This window comes from Rousettus aegyptiacus, unplaced genomic scaffold (assembly GCF_014176215.1).
Source record: "Rousettus aegyptiacus isolate mRouAeg1 unplaced genomic scaffold, mRouAeg1.p scaffold_m13_p_4, whole genome shotgun sequence".
In the NCBI taxonomy this organism is placed as follows: domain Eukaryota; kingdom Metazoa; phylum Chordata; class Mammalia; order Chiroptera; family Pteropodidae; genus Rousettus; species Rousettus aegyptiacus.
In genome coordinates, this window is record NW_023416307.1 from 141,767,195 (window position 1) to 141,788,185 (window position 20,991).

General features: G+C 34.3%; 1 protein-coding gene and 1 pseudogene across 3 annotated transcripts in view; one reads left to right on the top strand and one right to left on the bottom strand.

The window, feature by feature from the left end:
- The window catches only part of ZCWPW2 (zinc finger CW-type and PWWP domain containing 2), a 106,135-nt gene extending 87,200 nt beyond the window's left edge, over window positions 1–18,935 (top strand). For all 3 annotated transcript variants that reach the window (XM_016149593.2, XM_016149592.2, XM_036219556.1), the window contains exons 6-9: window positions 7,520–7,575; window positions 8,688–8,755; window positions 14,973–15,097; window positions 18,345–18,935. In XM_016149593.2, coding sequence (XP_016005079.1) covers window positions 7,520–7,575; window positions 8,688–8,755; window positions 14,973–15,097; window positions 18,345–18,506 — 411 coding nt within the window. In that variant the 3' untranslated portion in view covers window positions 18,507–18,935. The remainder of the gene's footprint in view (window positions 1–7,519; window positions 7,576–8,687; window positions 8,756–14,972; window positions 15,098–18,344) is intronic.
- Window positions 12,993–13,115, bottom strand: LOC118602104 (annotated as a pseudogene).
- Window positions 18,936–20,991: the final 2,056 nt, after the last annotated feature.

Genomic DNA, 20,991 nt, shown 5'->3' on the forward strand with positions numbered 1-20,991 from the left:
TCTGGCTTACATATAGAATTTATGTGTGTATGTATGGGTATCTTTTTTTTCTAACACTTTTATTAATGCCAATAATTTAACTTATATACTTTGAAAGACAAAATTAATGACCACTCTTTTGATTTATACATTTACATATGAGGAATTTAGGCTATTATATTTTCAGATAAAAAAAACATTGTAAAAATTCTTCAAAATCAGGACATTTCCATTAGCCCAATAGCAGGATAAATTGCTTACCTTTTATGACTAGATGTCTGAATCTTTGTGTTAATTCATAAGCTTGCTTACTAATATGGAATTCATATACTGCAATTCACTTGATCCACTTAGCTTTATATGCATCTTTCCCCAAAGATGAACATTATAAAGATCCCTACTGCTGGCTTCTAGCCCCAGACAGAGAGAAAGCTCAGAAAAGAATAATAAGCAGAAGAACCCATTGGGAAGAGTCTCAGTCAGGCTTCAACGTTCATTAGTTTCCTTTTGTATTCTATTTTATGGACATCATTTACTTTCATTTACCTTTCCAAACTTGAGTCAGTCAAGTATTCCATCACCATTTTGCCAATTTCTATATTGTTAGTTACTATAGTTGTCTTTGATTTGACCTTCCTTTTTCTTAAATTTTCATTGAGGTCCAGTTTAAACATATGAAATGCATAGGTCTCAAGCATACAGTTTAATGAGTTTTCCTTAAATATGTATACTCTGTTGTATACTTGGGGAACATAATCATTCTGATCATACAAAAGGAGGTGTATCTTTCACAGCCTCCATGAATCGAGGTGCAAGAGTAGGTATCCTCCATTTCCACCTTTGGAATCATCAGAGAGTTGATATAAAGACTTGTATCTAGATAACATTTTTTAAAAGAATAATCTTTTTGTGTGTGTGTGCTATTGTGTAGAGTCTTTCTATTTCTATGTAGGAGAGAGATCATCTTCTTTTACACAATGCTGACAATAAATGCTCAGAACATTTGACAATGATTCATGGGTTGAAGAATCAGGCCAGTTATCCTTACTACTCAAGTTGATGGAGAGAAAAATGGTAAAACAGATAATGAAGCTCTCAATGTTCATTCTTTTTTTTAGAAAAAAAAGTATAATATAGGTACCATAAAAACTGAGTGTTCTATGTGCATCAGTTTTTTTATAATATAATTGAAATACATAAATTTTAGAAAGCCTTTATTAAAAATGTTATCTTCTCCCAACATTCATCTTGCTGAAATATCCAGAGACTTTAGGAAAAACTTTACACAAATAAGAATTGTTTTCAATAGACTTGGATTTTTAGAGAGTTTCTAATTAGAGGTCAAATAATCTAATTTACTGGCTCCATTCAGTTAGATAAACAACTGCAACATTAGTTCTTTTATTGGGGATCTTTCCTCCCAGGACACCCTGTTTTGATTAGTTCGTAGTATTCTTAAGCTCTTTATAGATGAAATTTGTACTGTAAAACAGTAACAACAACAACAACAACAACAAAAACCTCCTGAATTTCTGTTCTCTCCCTGTTAGAAATTGATAGTCATAGATCATTAAAAAAATTAAGTCCTAGGCTTTAAAAATTATCAGTGAAGTACATAATCATAGAGCTTCTTGAAGTGTCCTATTACTTCTATTCCTAGCCAGGATTGGCAGTTGTTATTAGAAGGCTTTTATGTCTTCTCTTTATGGCGGTCTAGTTGTCAACTTCTGTTTTTAGGAAACATACTCTCCTGTGTCTCAGCTCACTGCTTGAATACATGTGCCAGTGTTTTCTCTGGTAAACCCCTCAAAGAATAGGAATCTATAGTGCTTTGGTGTGAACTTACAGACGGCTGAAGAAATTGGGCAGGGGACAGCAAGATATTTATAAGTCATACTGATACTGTCCAAATCTCACAGGGCTCTACTAAAGATTGACTAGATTGGAGCATATGGTAATTGACTGATATTTATGCATATATATATATATATATATATATATATATATAAAATCTGTTGAAATCATGTTTAAAATAGGGCTAGAAAATGATCATTCAGCCTTCCTCCTTTTTCAAATAGTTTTTAAAAACAATTATTATCTAGGCTTAAAGACTTAATTTTATTATTTGTACTCTCCAGATACTCAGCTTAAGTAATGACTATCACTTACAGTACTCAGTGAATCTAGTTTTCATCTTTATTCCAAGTGTATTTTCCCAGCAGATTTTTCAAAGAAAAATAAGAATATTGGCTTTTACTTCTGTATGATAACTTTTGATAGGGAATGTATGTCCATTATTCAGGGCACAGGCACAGGTTTTGGAAATTCTGTCAAAATAGGCAGTTCCTTAGTGATTATTGACTGACAATTACTCTCAAAAGAAGGTTACAAAATGTGTTTCTGTCTTCTATGAGCATAAAATGATGAATCAGGATTTTACACCTTCAGATTTAACACAGCTAACAAACCTCTTGCTTAAAAATAAAAAAGATTTTCATTTATATGAATAGTGACTTAAGGAAATGAGCAATGTCAAGTCAGTTTATGTAGATTATATGAACCTGATGTAAATACAATTCTTATGGATTTTCTGTTCTTTGCAATTAAAGTCAATTCTATTATTTGCCACTGTAGTCAGCAATCTTAATTATCACTAAATATATATGTGTATGTGTACATATATATATATATATATTTTCAGCAAATGGTAAATGCACTCTATACATATACATCTTTGTTTTTTTTTTTACATTCAATGAGAAAAGAATTAATGCTTGCTTTGGTTTCTTTAAAATCATTAATGCTTATAAAACATTGTATTTGTGTGGATGAATGTGGGCTAGACCTCTAAGTCCCTGGAAAACTTTAGTTTGCTTAAAAGTCACTTGAAGAGCTTATTTAAATACGGATTCCTGGGCCTCGGTCCCAGTTTCTGATTCATTGGGCCTAGGGTGGACATGATAAATTACATATCTAACAAACTCTCAGGTATTTATGATTCTGTCACACTGTGGCACTCCCTCTGAGTAGCACTGGGCTAGACAACATAGGAGAATCAGCTGTGCAACATAGGAAGGGAAGTAGAAAGGAGGGCATAGATGAAGATTATAATATCTACTTGCAGTGTGTTGAGTAGTAGCCCCTGAAAGAGAGGTCCTCAGGAACCTCAGAATGTAACCTTATTTGGAACAAGACAATAATGTCTATTTTCACTGCTTTCATTCAACATAGTATTGGAAATTCTAGCCACAGCCATCAGACAAGTAAAAGAAATAAAAGGCATCCAAATTGGAAAGGAAGAAGTAAAACTGTTCTTATTTGCAATGGCATAGTACTATATAGAGAGAACCCTAAAGATTCAACCAAAATATATATATATATATTAGAACTGATAAATGAACTCAGGAAAGTAGCAGGATACAAAATTAATATGCAGAAATCGATTGCATTTTTATGCATCAATAATGAACTGTCAGGAAGAAAAATTAGGAAAATGATTCTATTGCAATTGCATTAAGAAGACCTCAAAATAAATTTAATCAAGGAGGGAAAAGACCTGTATTCAGAAAGTTATAAAACATTGAAGAAATTGAAGAAGATACAAATAAATGGAAGCGTGAATCTTGCTCATAAATAGGAAGAATAAAATTGTTACAATGTCCATATTATCCAAAGCAATCTATAGATTCAGTGCAATCCTTATCAAAATACTAATGATGTTTTTCACAGAACTAGAATAAAAGCAAAGTTTACATGAAATTGCAAAAAGATCCCAAATAACCATAGCAATCTTGATAATTAAAAAGAACAAAATCGAAGGTATCATGCTACCTGATATTAAACTATACTAAAGGCTGTAGTAATCGAAACAGCATGATACTGGCATAAAAACAGACACATAGATTAATGAAATGGAATAGAGAACCCAGAAATAAATCTACATAGTCAATTAATCTATGACAAAGGAGGCAAGAATATGCAATGGGGTAGATAGTCTTCAGTAAATGGTGTCTGAAAATGGGACAGATACATGCAAAAAATGAAACTAGACCACTTTCTTACACCGTTTATGAGAATAAACTTAAAGTGGATTAAAGACTTAAATTGAAGACCCCAAACCATAAAACTCCTAGAAGAAAACATAGGCAGTAAATTCTTTGACATTACTCTTAGTAATATTTTTGGATATATCTTCTTGGGGAAGGGAAACAGAAAAAGTAGACAAATGGAATTACATCAAACTAAAAAGTTTTTGCACAGCAAGTGAAACCAGAAAAATGAAAAGATAGCCTACCAAATGGGAGAAGATATTCACCAACGATACATTCAATAAGTGGTTAATATCCAAAAATGTATAAATTCATACAACACCACCAAAAAACCAAACAATCTAATTAAAAAATGCACAGAAAACTTGAATAGACATTTCTCCAAAGAGGACAAACAGTTGACCAATGGATATATGAAAAGATGCTCACCATCACTGATCATCAGAGAAATGCAAATTAAACCCACAATAAGCTATATCACCTCACACCTGACAGAATAGCTATCATTAATAAATCAACAAAGAGCAAGTGTCATGAATGTGGAAAAAAAGGAACCCTTGTGCACTGTTGGTGGGATTGCAAATTGGTATAGTCACTATGGGAAAGAGCATGGAGATTACTCAAAAAATTAAAAATAGAACTACCTTATGTGACTCAGCAATTCTACTTTTGGATGTCTATCTGAAGAAATCCAAGACACTAATTCAAAAAGACATGTGCATCTCTATGTTCATTGTAGCATTTTTTTTTTTGCAATAACCAAGAAACGGAAGCAACCTAAGTGTCCATCAATAGACAGTTGGATAAAGAAGAGATGGTACATGTATATGATGTAATATTACTCAGCCATAAAAAATAGTGAAATTTTACCATTTGTGACAACTATTACCATAAATCTTATCAAATCTTACCATAGATTGACCTAGAGGGTATATGCTGAGTGAAATAAGTCACACGGAGAAAGAAAAATGCCATATAATTTCACTTATATGTGGAATCTAAAAAACAAAATAAATGAACTAACAAAACAGAAACAGACTCATAGATAATAGAGAACAAACTGATGTTTGCCAGATGGGAAGGGGGTTGAGGGGCTGAGTGAAAAAGGTGAAGTTAAGAAATACAAATTGACAGTTACAAAATAGTCACGGGGATATGAAGTACAGCGTAGGGAATATAGTCAATAACAATATGGTAACTATGTGTGGTTACAGATGGGTACTAGACTAATTGGGGTATCACTTCATAAGGTATATAAATGTCCGTCGGACCACTATGCTGCACACCTGACATTAATATAATATTGAATATCACCTGTAATATTTAAAAAAAGAATGCGACCTTATTCTTTGTAGGAATAATGATCTTTGTAGATATAATTAAAGGATCTTGAAATGAGATTATCCTGGATTAGGTGGGCCCTAAATTAAATGATGAGTATTTTATAAGAGACAGACTTCTATCCTACAGAATTGTAAGATAATAAATTTCTTATGTTTTATCAAGTTTGTGGTTATTTGTTATGTCAGCTTTGGGAAACTAATATACTACTTAAGTCCAACCATATCACAGTGCCAAGTTCTCTGTCATATGCTCTAAGGCAAAAAACGATAGAATTCTGACATTGGCCCAGTGGACTAGTGTTACAGGTTAAACAATAACCAAACATTAACTAATTGCCAGGCACTATTGGATATTTTTTGGCATGTTATTTAACTTAATCTTCCCCTGGATGCTCTGAGATAGTTAAATTTTTTAGCATTACGTAACAAAAGAAGACCCTGAAATGCAGAGGGTCATTTAGTCAGAAGATATTTAAGTGTCTACTTTATACCAGGCTCTTGCTAGATATCAGAGCAGTCAGTAACTTACAGTGATACAGCTGGTAAGTGCCAGAGATAGCATTCAGATTGTGATCCTGTCATTCCAACTTGGGTGCTCTTCTCCACCACATCCTACTTTATCAAAGGCTGGGGGCAGGAAAGCACAGGGCATGTTGGCAAAGACCTACGAGTTCATTTTGGCCAATATGAATATTTAACAAAGTAGCAAAGGAACCCATCTCCAACACAAATCTTCCTGATTATAGTAGTTGTTTACTTTGTTACCTTAATCTTATTTCACTTAGTGTATTTTAAAGTTAAGATTTTAGGTATATACTGGTTCAGGATGTTATCCCTTCTGGTTGGGTTGTTTTAGCATTAAGTCATAATGCTTTTAATCTCTGATTATGAATTTTACCTTAACATCTGCTTTTTTCTAACAGTAATATTGCTATATCGGGTTTCTTTTGTTGATTATTATGGATATATTATATTCTATTGCCTTACTTTCAATTATCCATGTCACTAAGTTTTTTTAAATTATACCTTTATTGAGATATAATTTATTCATTATGTTAAAGTATACAATTCAGTGGATTTTAGTATATTTACTGTTGTTCAACTAATACCAGTATTTTTAGAAAAAAAAATTTTAGAAAAAAATTTTATCACCCAAGGAAATCACATACCCATTAGCAGTCACTTCCCATTTCTCATCTCTCCCCAGCCCCTGGCAACCACTGTTCTACTTCTGTCTCTATGAGTTTGCCTTTTCTAGACCTTTCAGATAAGTGGAATCATACATATGGCCTTTTGTGTCTGACTTTTCTTAGATTTCACTTAGTATAATGGTTTCAAGATTCATCCATGTAGCATGCGTCAGTACTTCATTATTTTAAAAGGCTCAATAATATTCCACTGTATGGATATACCACTTATTATCTATCTATTGATGGACATTTAGGTTGTTCCTACTTTTTATGAAAGTAGAAACTATTAAGGAAATTTTGTTATGAACATTCATATACAACTTTGGCAAGGATATATGTTTTTGTTCCTCTTGGATATATACCTAGGGGTGGACTGCTGGGTCATAGGGTAACTCTACTTTTGAGGAAGTGTCAAACTGTGTTCCAAAGTGGTGCTACCGTTTCACATTCCCACCAACAATGTATGAGGGTTCTAATTTCTCCACATTCATCATCTTTTCTTTGCTTAGACATTAAAACTCCAGCCCCAAGCCCTTCTGCCTGGTATAAGTTTCTCGTGGGCCGTCACCATGTCAGTGCCCATCTATAAAGCTTTGCATCACACATGTTTTGAGCGTCTGAGTATTTCTTTTTCTTTCTTTAGAGGTCATATATGTATTAAAACTAAAAAGTTGTTTTACTTAGCATTTGTATGTACTCGTGAAGATAAGATATGGGGAGCAGATGTAGGGGATAGGCATTCGTACTGGATCAGTCTGTCGTTCCTGGAAGGTGAGTAAATCAGTGTAGTTGCAGTGAGTGCGAAGTGATTGACCTAGAGTTGCAAGTGTTGTTTGGGGCTATAGTCCAGAGTTTTTCTTCTAAGCTAACTTACTTGGACCATGTGGGATCCACTATTGTACTAAGTTCATCTAGTGCCATATGAAATAACTCATCTTTTTTCGTTTTTGTCTTACAGATGCAAGTTTCCAAAAATAATACTGAAAAGAAAAGGTCCAAATTTAGAAAAAAGAGGTATTACTTTTAAATTAAAAAATATTATGATAAAATTGAAATATGTGAATTGGGTGTACTTATTATATAACATTTACCCCTGATTCTTGGTTCTGTTTCTCTAGGGAAACATTGTATTTAAAATTTTCTAAAAGAATTAATAAAATAAGTAATAGTCTTAGAAGTATGGAGAAAGTTTTATGTGTATAGAAATATGTTGAACTAGAATTTTCAAAGATTAACACCATGTGAGCAGCCAGATGAAAAGCGGGTTTTTAGTTTTAAAATGATCTAAGGAGCCTTTAGTTTAAAATAATCTAAGAAGCCACCAATGACTAGTTTTAGTATTTATCATTGAACCAGCCACACAGCTTGTTTGTTTGTTTGTTTATTTATTTATTTTTAATGACTGGTAGATGCTCAGTGCTGTGTTAAAGGGAGTTCTACTCAAAGACAAAGACTGACTTTAATGTATTAATCCATCTCTTCTTTGTCCTTTTTCAGAAGATGAATAATTAAATTTTTAAAAAGGACTTTCACTGCCTTATCTCAATTACACTTCCCAGTAACCCCATCAAATAGATAGGGGGTATATTTTAATTATCTTCATTTAAAAGATGAAGAATTTGTGGCTTAGAGAAGTTAAGTGGCTTTCTTAGGATCTTATGTTTAGAGAAAACGCACTTGAACAAATGTTTTCTGACTAAATTCGCAACATCGTGTAGTGGAAAAGCATGGATTTTGCAGTCAGACAGATTTAGTCATGTCACACTCAACCATTTACCTTTATGGTCAAATTTCTTAATTTCTCAGAGCCTCAGTTTCTTTATAAAATGGAAGTAACAATTACTTAGTAGCTCTTTTGGGGAACGATTACATGAAAAAGCCTGTTAGATGTTTGGTGTAGATCATTCATTAGTGCTTTTCACCTAGTGTGAGCTCAAATAAATATTATTTCCCTTTGGTTTTTCACAGTATCATGCTGCCTTACAGTATAAACAACCAAGAAAAAGTACTTCAAGATAAAAGAAATAAATATTCATAATTTACAATTACCAATGCATATACGTGGTGGTCGTTTAAATATACATGATTGACCTTTTGAAACTAAATGTGTCAAATTCTTTTTCCAGGAAAGCTATTTTAAAATACTCTTTTGAAAATGTTTGTTCAGATGATGCCTTATCAAAGGAAAACATGGGTACGTGGAGGTTTGTCCTGTTTTTAGTTCTTTTACCTATATTTAATTCTACCAAATATAGTTTTAGTCCTTAGAAGGAAAAAAATATTGTACATATATATGTATCTGAGAAACATTAGTGGGTCATTTTTGGTGTAGATTTACATACTAGAAGTTTTCAGTTGTCTTTAGGTTTCCATTTCTTTGAATTAAATTTTCTTTGGCTTTGTCATGTATCGAAGTTTGTTTTTTTTTTTTTAATAAGTAAATAAATAAAGCACCAGCAGTTGTGGGAAGAAATACCAGCATCAGTGCATTTCAATCCAGACCTCTCTATTCCAAATTTATTGGGGTCCTAGGGGTGCCAAAGAGAGAGAAGGAAGAAAAGCAGCAGCCTGGGGCCTCTAGCTGAATTAATTGCCATTGGTATTAGAACACAGTAGGGGGAATGTGGAATGCAAGGAGAAAGTTTTAGTTTTCAAAAGCGCTTTACTCTTTCTACATTTTCCTTAGTCTTGAAAAGCAAGCAAATGCTTATTTGCAAGATGGAACTTTGGCAGCCATGCAAAAAGGTTTTAAAGCACATTAAGCCCCAAGAAGTTATTCGTGCCATACTTGCTCTCCCTTGTAGCCACCCCCAGATCCAATGGCACTGCGTTTCAATTGGCTAAATAGCCATTTATTTCTAGTCTCATTAATAAAAAGAACAGACAGAAGAATAGAGTAGCTATTTTTTTTTATCCTTTTGTTCCTCTCCTAAATCACTACAAAATTCTTTTGATTCTACCCCTTCTTAAACTTACTTTACTGCTGCTTTCCTGCTAATTAAAGTGCCTATTCTTGGCTCTTTAGTCCCTTTGCCTTACAAGATCAGTTTAAATATTCCTGTAAAAAAGCAAAAGTCAGCTTATCCCTGGACTAAGTTTCCACTGGGAGACTGGCACTGTAGCTGAGGGCTGCAATGCTGTGATCTTTCTCCCCTCTAACTGTCAAGGGGTACTGTGGAAGAGACCCATTGCAGCCGGCTGTCCACTGACTGGAAATGACTCTTCCATGTAAATGAGCGAATACATCTCAGTAGTTATCCATGTAAAGGGAAGCCTTTTCAGGAGTCTTGCACTCTCTATGGCTCTAAAAGTCTCAATTGTTAATTGTTCAAATAGTTAACCTAATCTGTGTTTTGCTACTCTATCCCAGTTTGAACACCTAAAGAGCAGAAACATCAAGTCCACTATGCTTTGCAAGAGCTGACTATTTTCTGAAAGAATGGTTCTTTGTCAAATACTTTACTCCTGACTCATATTTCTGTGGATTCCTAGATCCAGGCCTCTGATATCTCATTTCTTCCGAAGGTAGGATCAGCTCTAGATCAAGAAATAGAGGAAAATTATAACATCTTCTTGAGTCTCTGAAAGCCCTACTGTTTGGACTTTCTTTCCCTACATTTCCAGTGCTAAAGTCTCTTGTCAGTCCACTGCCCCAGATTTGCTGTTTCTTCGTAACTTTATGTTCTACCGATTGCTTCTCTCTCTCTCTCTCTCTCTCTCTCTCTCTCTCAATCCCCCCATTCCCCCCTACCCCCTTAGAGATTAGGAGGAGAGCTAATTAAGTACAGCTACTTTACTTTTCAAGTGTCAGTTTCCTCCTCTGTAATAAAGAGATGCAGTAGAAACCTGCTTATCCAATAGGGAGAGGACCATTTCTGGAAATTAATAGAAAAATTTGAGGAATCATTAAATAATGTAAACTATATGCCCATGGCTATATAAAGATTTAATCTAAGAAATAACTATTTATGAAACATGTCTTCATTTTTTGGAAAACTGCTACCAGGAACATCATGTATTATATTTGTATTGTCTCTATAATTTCATTTTCCCCAGTATTTAGAGACAAGAAAATTCATCTATGATAATGAAAAGTAATAGAAATAATGATGATGATAACCAATACCTATAAAAATTATTATGCCCTCACTACTTTAAGTATTTCATATATTTTTTAGTTTATTTATTAACCTTCACAAGATCTGTATGAGGTAGATAAAGTAGATATTATATCTCTCATTTTATCAGGGAGTAAACTGGGGTGCTTAAGAGGTTACATGACTTTTCTAGGATCACATAGCTTCTTAAATTAATCAAAGTGTGCAGCTATTTCTTTTGTTGCTTTGAGTACCAGGAAGCCTAAAGCTAAATTTATGGTTTTTTTGTACAGCACTGGTCTAAATGTTTTTTAAATGTAATTATTGCCCTTAGTATCGCCTTGAATAAATTGATTTTGGTTTCTCTTAGTCTTAAAGAGTTTTTGTCATTTGTTTTATTGTATCACTATTTTCTGTTGGTAAATAGTGAATTTCTTTTTGGGGAGTAAATGGTCTATAAAAGTTTGATTAAATAAAAAGTTGATATATAACCCAAGAAAAACTAATAATCTATTATCATTCATTATTAAATTAGCAAAGAATGTGTTCATTGACCTCCTGAAACATGTATACATGGAAGAAAACGATTAATATGAGAAAGGTCTGGATCACGGCCTGAGCCATAGAGGGAGCATGATGGTCTTTGGTGCCTGGATCTGAGAGAGAGAAGGGGTGGCAGGGAGAAAGGTGATGTCTCGCTACTCAGGACGAACTTTGCCCACCTGCTCTTGGTTTGGAGTTACCTTTCACCTCTAGGGTGAAGGCCATGGTTGGCCTTCATACCCCTTTTCTACAAAGCCCTGTGCCTGCTATATCTGTTCGTGTCTTCAGGAATGGGGCTCTCTTCTTCATTATGTTTTGGTTTATATTTAATTCATCTCTACATTTAAATTGTAAGCACGCAGAGGAGTGTTAATGGTTACCTAAAAACAAAACAGAACCAAGTCCCTTTTCCTCCTCCTCTTCCCCTCTATAAGAATACCTTCAAAATTTCCACATTGAAAAGGCCCTGCAAATTTACCTAAGATAATGTCTTTCAGTGCCAGCTTTGGGATAACCCATCCAGCAGCGTCTTTATATAAGGGAGGAATAAGCTTCTTTAAACGTTTAATAAAATAGTAAAATTTAAGAAAAACTCCATAAATATACATTTGAATGCTTTAAATGCTTTTATCATGAATTTTGGAAAAACAGCACTGATTTATTTACAAAAAATTCATTTTTAAAAGCCAGGTATGGACTTTAGTATGAGTTTTTTTTTTTTTTTTATTTCCTCTGAGTGATGGAACAGCTATAATACTACCACTTTACTCTCAACAACAAATTCAGAGAAGTCAGGGAAACTGCAGGATAATCAGTATTGATAGAAGATGATTGGTCATGCAATCAGCAGAGGTATTCATTCTGTCTCTATCTTCAGAAGATATCATTGACCAATTTTGATAACCTAGTTTGTAGATTACAGTAACTGCTTTTTTTGAGAATTATTTTTGAACTCTTATCAGTTTATAATATAGAAATACCTTTTTAGAAAAGCAAAATTCTCATTGCTCTGGAAGCAGAATTTGACACCAGTCAAGTTGGTGTTTATGAACCCTGGTTGATTTATGAAGTCATCCATTACTTTGTCTACCCTTTGATCAAAAAGCAGTGTACATATTTTTCCAGATCACTTGAAAACAGAGAGCCTACAATGCCATTCAACAATGACATTCATTATCACAAATTGATTGCATTTTAGTGTAGCTTTAGAAATATAAAGATGTTTGCGTGCCATTTTTCCTTTATAGCTTAGCTCAAAATCCATCTTTTCAACCGTGCATTAAATGTCAGTATCAATATCCATAGACTCAGAATGTCAAGTAGGAAACACAACACCAGCGAGGGGGACTGGGGAATCAGTGTGAAGATAGCCACACGTAGTGGTCTGTTAAATAGCAGGTTACTAAGTAAGAAGTCTCTCATAAAGAGAGGTTAATTTCATTCGAAAAATTACTCAACAAAAATGTAGATTCCTCTAGAAAATCCTGATTGGTAAACATACAGTTGCGTTTATATTTTTAGATAAACTTGCCAGGTGATTCTTATTCCTATTGAATTTTGAATACCATTGTTCTAGAAAGTAATAGTTTATAATCTGTATTCTTAGGCTTTAGCAATTACCATAGAGCACAGATTTACGTGGATACAACTAACGTGCCAATCACAGTTTTTGTTTTCTTGTTTTTGACTCAATTTTTTTTTTTTTTTTTTTTTTTTGTGAGGCAACCCTTGATTGACCTCACAGATCGCAAGGACTTTGTCAGCTTACAATCCTTTATTTTCCATTTTTTACACCTACAGCACCTGGTCTTCCTAGGTGGTCTCCTATCCAACCAAGTACTAACCAGGCCCGGCCCTGCTTAGCTTCCGAGATCAGATGGGATTGGGCTTGTTCAGGGTGACATGGTCATAGTGTTATCTTGTTTTTGAACATAAGAATTGGTTCTAAAGTGTGGAATGGCTTATCAAAAAGCTACTTCCAAACTGTTTTGAAAGTTACCAAAGAGAAAATGTAAGATTGGCTGGGAAGAGATGAGGGCCGGGGAGGCTCATTGATCTTTGCCTCTTCTCTTGAGTCTCTGGCCCCTAGTAGGCACACAGTATATAATTGTTGATTGAATATAACATTGTTTGGGGCAGGCAATAAATATTAACAGAAGAATTATTTTTGTAGACAAAACTGTAAATGTGAAAAATGTCAACTAAAAATCATTTATCCAGTACTGTTGGGATAACCAAAACAGGAAAACTTTCTATTTAATAGTATCCCATGACTTTACTTGACACTATTAGTTAATAAACAATGTTTTAGCAGAATTTTTATATTTCCTTATAAGTACTAGGTAGGAGAAAATTATAAACAAAGATGATAATAAAATATGAATTCATTTGAACTGCAGTAGAGGAAACAATGCATAACTTTTTATATTAATCTGTTTTTTACTTACAACATGCTTAGTTTACAAGGATTCCTGTCTGTGTGTGTCTGTGTGTGTACAGGTGTATATATCATATGCATTCTTCCTAAATGTTATTAATCATAAAAATTTTAAATATGTTCAACAATTAGGTTAGAAATTAATGTTACTGCTGAGAACCCCTTACTTCTGTGTTCAGTGATAATATTTTTGCTCTAAAATGTGTGTCCTACTTGGTCTATTTTCATGTTCTATGAACTTTCAACTGCTCTACTTAGTGTGATTTTTGTTTACCTGCCAACGAACAGTGGTTAATAGGAGCTAGTATGTCAGATTTTTGTATCCAGGCTGGAAGGTGATGGGATGTGTATTCATAGTCTTTCTCTTTGAATCATGTTGCTTTGGAAGGACTTCTCAGATGCTCCATTTGTCTGTTGTATAGGATAGCAGAACCCACGTGATTTCCTTTCCTTGATCTTTACTTTAACAAAACTCTGTATCAAATGAAAATGTTTGTTTGATTTAAGTAAAGAATTTAGTTGCATATCATTAATCAGTATTTGAGACTATAGAGTTATAATAGGTGTTTATTTCTTTGATGGGGGTATTATTTTATCTCAGCAACTTCAGTGAATTGCCACATTTTTGCTTACTTATATATTTATTGTCACAGTAGCAAACACACATAAAATTTTTGTGTTTTTTTAAAATATCAGGCAATTATGATGTCTCAATAATTGGATTAGGAATAGACTAGCCTATGTCTAGACTCACTACTTACTTACATGGCTTCCCCCTTTAAACAGTAGTTTTAATGATTTATTGCAGGAATTAGCAAACTGGCCCACAAGTTCTTCCAGACACTGCCTGTTTTTATAAATAAAGTTTTATTAGAACACAGCCCCTTTCATTTGTTTATGTCATATCCGTGGTTTCCACTACAACAGAAGAATTAAGTAGTTGTATCAGAGGCCATCTGGCCCATGAAACCTGTCTTGCCCTTCATGGAGAAAAATGTGCTGATCTCTGGTTTATAAATAATATAGTCTGGTGCTTTGGGCTCCTGATTTAAAAAAATTCTAGTGTGCTTTTGTTGTTTTGGGGGATACTTTATGGTCTACACATGGCAAGAATGTCACCAACATTTTTAAAGGTTTAATTGTAAAATATTCACCTGGAAACCCATGATAGTTTTGCATCAAACAGAGGCCATATGTGAAAATTACACAAAATATTTATTTTTTTTATCTTGTAACATTTAAAAGGTTTTCTCTTTTGGGGTAATTAAGATTATGAACTAGATTGAATTAATTAAGATGTAGCCTTTTTTACTCTATTAATGATGTTTTTTTAGTTGTCTCTGAAACAGAAGTGTTACTAAAAGAGCTGGAGCAGATGCTACAGCAGGCTCTAGAGCCCGCAGCAACACCTGATGAGTCTGAAGAGGAATGTGGAGAGGAAATAAAGGCAAGAGCAAAGGTAGTATTGATAGTTACTATTGGTTATTATCAGGCATCTATAGCAACTTCAAATTCTTTAAACGGCAGAAATTGTTCCTGGTTATACATTTTAATTATATGGACAACTTTTTTTCACTTCTGAAATTTTCCCTTGACTATCAGGAGCTGAATAATAAACTAGTAGCCTGTTGAGAAATCAGAATACATCTATCAGTCTTGGAAAAAATATCTGCGCTTTAGCAGAGGAGCTCCTTTAATTTGGGATCTTTGAGGTTAGAATGACGACGGATGGGGAGGGGATCATGGTGGTTGAGAAAGCGGCACTGCAGAGGGGCCGCCCCCTTCTGCCCATCTTTACAGCCTGGAGAAGAAGCCATGGTAAGATCAGAGAGCTGGAAAATCTGCCCTGTTTCATGCGCAGAGATGAGCTCTCCCAAGACAAACCCCATTATTAAAATACTGGGGGTAGAATTTTTTTATTGGAATGCGTTTCACCATTCGTATCTAGATTTATTTATTTTTTCCCCTTTGGACCAAACGTGTTGGACTGAGAAAGGCCATGTGTGCTTACCTTATTCAATATTTATATTTGACAACAAAAATTTAAATTGGTCGGCAAACGGTGTAGCACATGAACTCCATGTTTCTGCAAATAAAATGAGGGTACTAGCTTAGGTTGTTAATACGGAGCAGCAGTGTGATAGGTGTGAGAAAAATAAGCCATTAGGCAGACACTTCCACAAGGTGGTACAGCTGTTCCCTGAGTAGTTAGGAAGAAAAATGGCAGCGAGGAGTCATGTATTCCTGAGGCCTCATTCATTCTCTCATTCATTCATGTAGATATATGTGAGCCTGAAGTTAAGAGAGCACAGTGGTTGGGAACATTGACTCTGCAATGTAATACCTGTGCCCCAATCCTGGTCCTGCCACCGAAGGCTTGTGTAATTTGGCAAAATTGCTTATCACTAGCCTCAGAGGATTGTTTTGAAGGTTAAATAAGGCAAACCAGGAAAAATTCTTTGCATAGTAACCAACATCTAAAGTTAGCTATTATTACAGATGAGAATTGGTGATGGCAGTCACTAGAGAGAATAAATGCTAAGATTTCCTTGCTTTATCTCTTTTTCCACATTCTCACTTTGAGTAACTTCCCATCTCCCAAGTCTTTCTGTTTTCAGATGCAGAAAAAGGTGGATTTGTAAATGGATAAGGTTGTTTGCACACTTTGGCAGGCTACCCAATTCCATGATTTCATTTCAGAAGTTCAGCAAAAATAAAGATAATTCTTAAACACCTCCTTTGTTGAGTTAGAAATCAAGAAAATACATGCAGAATTTACAGTTAAGGAGATCAAAAGAAAATAAAATTAATGTTAAAAACTCTTACCGAGTTGAAAAACACGATAGTTTTCTTAATCAGCACCAGTGACACCAGCTTGTACCTGAATTTCCATGGGTTGTAAATGCCATTTTTCCATTCAGAGTTTTTTTTTTTTTTAATTTGTTTTATATCTGTGTCTTATCTTTTGTATAACAAGATCTATAGATTGGTGACATAAGTCATCTATAGATATAATTAACATACAAATTTTTCTTTCCTAGCAAATGTGTGTTTTGAGCACCATATGGTTTTTTTGTGCAATGTTTTTTCAGTCTTTGCAGTTCATCTTTTCAAAAATACAGCCAGGTTGATTTTTATAGAGATGTCCTGGAGCTTTTACAGTCGCAGAATTGGCTTCTATTTTCCCATTACAACTAGTAACTTGATAAAACAGAAAATTATTTCTGATTTTTATTTCTTAAGGTAAAATACATAGTTTTAATATATCACCAGGCAAGAGCTTGCTTTTTGTTTTAAATTCTTGAAATATTATATGCTTTCAAAAGACATTTAGGAATTGTAAAAATTGACCATTTTAACTTGCTGGCAGGCAGGTGAGTGCTTCCTGCTGACTGGTTTATAAGCCACTCTCTATACTAAGCTTTGTAAGTCTGGCATTCACACCAGGTTCATGATGTTTAGGGCCTTGTTCACTTTTAAATGAAAAGAATAGCAATGAAACCAACTTTCAAAGCTGAAGTAATTTACAGTTTAAAAGTAAAGAAATGATCACCTCATGGATTTCTTTTCTCTCTCTCTCTCTCTCTCTCTTTTTTTAGTTAGTCGAAAAAATTAATATGGCTTCCAAAGGTTACTCCACTTAAAACAGGAGATGCATTTTGTTTTTAGGAGAAAGTAGCCTTTTATACGGTAACACACTAAAAAGAGCCTCCTGATCATTTAAAATTCTGAGCGTGTTTATTCTTGAAGCAGATATTGTGTTGAGCTATTTTCAAAGTTGTAAATTTGATGATGTTTTCATTATTCACTTCACATAGCAGTTTTCAAGCTGATTTCTCTCAAGCATTTATACCAAGGGATGAGAGTAGCAACATGAAAAAAAAAGCATACACACATGGATAATCAAAATTTATTTCTATTTTTCATTGAAATACTTTATGAGATTATTTTGCTCACTAGAGTCAATTTCCTAATTACATTCTTCTTTAGCTAATATTAACACTGGTTGGCATGCCCTAACTTGGCAAGCAATAGGAGGAAATTAATTTCATATTTTTATAAAATTGATCTGAATAATTCAAAAATTAGATATCCATATATAAATAAGACAGAGTTTACTGAATAATTATTTGTATTTAAAAGTATGTTTTTGATATATGAAAATACTCGTATAAACTACATGATTTTTTTTTTTCATGGGAAGTTAACTCTACCTCTAATGAACCTCAAAGTTATAAATCTCCTATGCATATGTGTATGGTTACATTGTTTTTACCAGTGTCCTGTCCGACTAAGGTAGAGAAAACCATCACTATTTGTAAGATGCTTATGAGAAGATGACCACAGAAGATGTGACTAAAGCAGTTTTAAGTTGTATCCTCTATAACCATAATTTAAAAAATAAGTATGGAAAACTCACAGCATTAAAATGATCACATTTTTTCAAAGCATAAAATTAAAACTGAAAATGTCTAATGTTGGGGACTAGATATAAGACCTAAATAAAAGTTATTATTATGCTGACACATTAACTATACATCGTACTATATATCGGGATCATTCTTTGACCACCGGCATAACAGAAAACTTTGTGTAACTGCTGTGACTCGAGGAGTTACTGACTACTTTGTTTCGTTCAAATAATTTAGCCTAGTCTTGAAGTAAATTATATGTAGTTCTGATGAATTGTATGGTTATTTTTACAGTCATCTAAATGCAGCCCTGAAGCTTCTGCATGCAGTCCGTTTGAAAACCACTGTGAAGAAGACTATCTTGTAATTGACGGGATAAAATTAAAAGCTGGAGAATGTATTGAAAGTATAACTAACAAGTTTAAAGAAATAGATGCTTTGATGTCTGAATTTTAGGGCATTATAGATGTTTTCAAATGTTAATTATAAAAACATTTATACCTGCATATTTTAAAAAATCAAAAACTTAAAAATGTTTAGTGAAATAGGTATATGTCATGCGAAAGTTGATATTTGTAATAATATTCTACTTTATATTTTGAGACTATCTATTGTTTGACAGTTAACCAAATGGTATCCAAGTTAGTGTTAAAATTTAGAACTTAAGAAATACTGATTGTTTGTAGATTTTTTCTTGTTTGCCCTGATTTTCAAATGGTTTGTGAAACCTACTACACAAACATGTGCTTTACAATGATTATTTAAGCCCTTTACTCAAAGGTGGCTCTTAAAATGGTTGCCAAGGCTATTATAATTCTTATAACTTAAATATACTTAGAAAATGTGTATTTGTAGTGGAATTAAGTACAAAATAAAAAGAAATATAAAAAAAAAGATCGTATAATAGAGTGGTAGCTTTCCTTAGAAAAATAAAAAAGACAATTGCCTTATTGTATTGAAAATAATCATTTTAACCACAGTTCCCCAAACTAGCTGATTAACAGAGTCTTTGGGGGGGGGGTCCTTGGAAGATCAGAATCCTGGACCCTTTTCCATTGAATCAGTATCTCTGGAGGTGAGGATGGGCTGATGTAATTAAAAATATAGAGAGATAATTTAAACATATTCACTATAAAACGAATCTAAACAAGTACATAATGCAATACTACTCTCTTAATATCTCTCCTCAAACCCCATTCCTTAGAGATTGCCCTGAACAGTTTTAGTGGTGTGCTTCTAGATCATGCTCTGTACACATCAAAATGTGTGTGTATGTACATCCATCTCTAGTTCCAGCTCTGGCTCCACTTCTTCATGCCTGTCTCTCACCCTGGGGATGGGAGGTGGGGGAAAAGAGCATTCTAAGCACAACAACAAAACAAAACAAAAAGCTTGAGGAGAGACCTACTGCTAGTTGAAGTATCTGGAGTGACGTGTGGTGGCAGGAAGGTCACCCGCAGCGGATCGGGAGGACCGTGTACACAGGCTAGTAGCTTTTAGCTCTAGGGACCAAGTGAAGACTGGAATTCCTTTTACAGTTCAGAGAGATCACATGAATAGCAGTGTGGAGAATGGAGTGGGAGGGAGTCAGGGAACCACTCGGGAGATTACTTTGGGAATTCAGTTGTTAGATTTTGAGGGCCCAAATTATGGTGGTGGTGCAATGGAGAGAATTGGATAGATTCAAGCTATTAACATCAGTGGACCATTAGGATTTAGAGATTGGATATAGGGAGGAGACAGTGATGGGAGTTACAGATGATTCCAGGTCTCTAGTATTCACAGTGCTGTCCACTGAGACAGGAATACATGCAGATTAGAAATGTGGGACAAATAAGTTTGGGCCAAACTGTGTGAGTTCAGCAGAGATTCTAAGCTATTCATACTTTGACAAAGCCTGCATTTCAGTGCCACTCTAAGAACCAAGAGTGACTAGAATAATCTCTCAACATATCAATGTTTAAATTCTAAGTGGTGTAAAACAGTGGAGATTAAGGCTTCCTGTTTTCCTTCCAGCTGAATTGACTCCGCAGCATTTCTGAAAAAGTTTCCTCTTTTTCTTGGCAATAAGACTTTTATATTCACAGCCTACAAGATGTCTTGAGAAGCAATTAATCCCATTTTTTGTTACTGCTTAGAATCAACTATAAAAAAATGACTACAATTGTATTTGAAAGACTTTAACCACAATTCAAGTATTTAACATAAACTCCCATCTAAGTATATCAGTTAGACTCTCGCAGATAATTCCTTTTAGTAAACATCCTATGCTCACAAGTCAGATTTCACAGATCAGGTCCTGAAAATTCCAGATTGAATTTATCTCTGCCTTGTTTTGAGTTGTAGAAGTCTGGAATTTTCACCATAGACTTTGTGTGCATGACCAGCTCAGAATGGTTCTGAGAATAAATATTTGGGTTGGGAACTATAGTCTCCTTCCAAGAAAAGGCTGGGGAAACCTCTATCCATGTAGGAATATAGCCTTTCAAATTTCCAGATAGACTGCACCCACAAAAAGGGATGAAGGAACAGCCCACTGATATCTCTGTCCTCAGGGCTGAGAATCATGCTTGGGAATCCCAAGTTCAGAGGCAAGCTGCATAGCAGTGGGACTGTGGAAACAGAATGCCTGCTCTCAGATCCTGGTGCTGCCATCTCCTAGCTGGGAGACCCGAGGCGAGTTATTTAACTTCTCTGAGCCAAGGCCTTTTTTATTTTATTTTATTTTTTCTGGAAAGTGGAAGTTGCTGTGAAAGGAAACATTAATATACATAATGTGCATATGAGAATTCTAACATGTGGAAAACGATACAAGTTATGACTATGATTATTGCAGGCTCAGTACATTTCTCTTCTGACTGCCTCTGCCATATCTCTTCTATGCCTATTGAATTAAAATGTTCCTGTCAGTGGACCTGAAGTGACACACCTGCTTCTTGGG